Source organism: Teleopsis dalmanni, chromosome X (genome assembly GCF_002237135.1).
Source record: "Teleopsis dalmanni isolate 2A chromosome X, ASM223713v2, whole genome shotgun sequence".
Classification (NCBI taxonomy): domain Eukaryota; kingdom Metazoa; phylum Arthropoda; class Insecta; order Diptera; family Diopsidae; genus Teleopsis; species Teleopsis dalmanni.
The window spans coordinates 41,642,208-41,643,706 of record NC_051848.1 but is presented as its reverse complement, the minus strand read 5'-3'; the positions used below and the strand labels follow the sequence as shown (position 1 = coordinate 41,643,706).

The 1,499-nt window shown below is 24.6% G+C and overlaps 1 protein-coding gene across 1 annotated transcript; it reads right to left on the bottom strand.

Annotated features, from left to right (window-relative positions):
- Nucleotides 1–484: 484 nt before the first annotated feature.
- Nucleotides 485–895, bottom strand: LOC119690096 (electron transfer flavoprotein regulatory factor 1). Its single transcript, XM_038105088.1, has 2 exons — nt 787–895; nt 485–720 (listed from the first exon to the last, which is right to left on the bottom strand). The coding sequence occupies exons 1-2, from the start codon at nt 826–828 to the stop codon at nt 514–516; spliced, it is 249 nt and encodes an 82-aa protein (XP_037961016.1). The 5' UTR covers nt 829–895; the 3' UTR covers nt 485–513.
- Nucleotides 896–1,499: the final 604 nt, after the last annotated feature.

The following is a 1,499-nucleotide window of genomic DNA, read 5'->3' as shown; positions in this document are numbered from 1 at the left end:
GCATTGTTGTGAATAATATAGAATAGGCGTTGAGTGTTGTAAGAGGGAATATATAAAAAGTGATAGTAATTATACTTAAATTTAAAATATAATATTTTACAACAATAACCTCGTTATTTTATATGATAATCAAAATCTCATCGGTATTTAAAAAGAGATAAAAAAAAAGCAATCCGAAGGAATATAAAATGTGAAATTCTTAAAATGCAGTGGCTAGAAAAAGATTCTGTTCTGTAAGGTTAATAGTAAAATTACAATATAAGCAGAGAATATTTTTAAATTATTTTTTATAAAATATAATTATTATATTGAAACTGGCATTATTACTCTTTACTTTGTACTTTACTTATAATCTCGAGAATAGCCGAAAGATTCTGGCTAATTACTGATGTACATAATTTGGCATTTTTCAGTTACAGATATGAATACAAATTCGTGTGTAATTGCATACGATCCTAGATACGTTATATCACATATTCAGACATATATTTAACAATTATTTATTAACTTATTTTATTCGTAACGCTTTTTCATTGCCCGATATTTGCGTAATGAGTAAAGTGCCTCAACTTCTTTTGCCACATAACGTCCCTGCGCTAAAAGTGCCTTTATTTTTCTCGGGTCTTTTTCATCTTTATTTGCCATAAAAGCATTATGACATTTTTTTCGAAATTTCTCAGCTCCATTTGTTCCAGGATATTCCCGGCCCAAGTATTGTAACTACATTTTTAATGACAAAATGAAAATAATTTAAACTAAAACATTTTAATTTTTTTTTCTATTTACGTGCTTGTATAACTGCAATACTTTTGAGCGCAGCTCAGACATAACAATTATTCGTTATATTATTATCAATTTTTAACTTAAGTTATTTTATTATGAAAATTTATATGAAGCAACTAAACTAATTTGTTTATACATCAGCTGTTCAAAGTTCCTGTTGCTTCGCAGTTTGCTACTCAACGGTAGATGGCAAACCTACAGTCGTTTTGCAAAGCTAATAATTAAATATTATTAAATTGTTTTTAAATATTATAAAATATTTAAGAAATTATAAATTTATAGTAGGAATATAAATAATTTAATTCGCATTAAATTAGTATTTAAATTTATTATCTTATATTGGTAAAATTAATTTTTTGAATTTTGGATCATTTTTAATGCTTAAACCATATAAAGTAAAACTATAAAAAAATTAATTTAATTTGCAATATTCAGTATTGTAACGCCTTTTGCTTTTTTATTTGCTTCGTAAATGCTCATTGTATCATTATTTTATTTTTGAAAAATGAGACAGGATTATTTTAATAAGATTGTTTAATCACAATAAGTTCTTGATTAAAAATCAATTTTGATTACAATTTATTCTGTTCAAAATATTGTGGAATTTTATTTATAATTATATAATTATTTATGTTAAATAATTTTCTAGCAAATTCGCCTAGTTCACGATATATTCTTCAATTGCTAACCATTGCAATTGATAATTGGGTATCTCT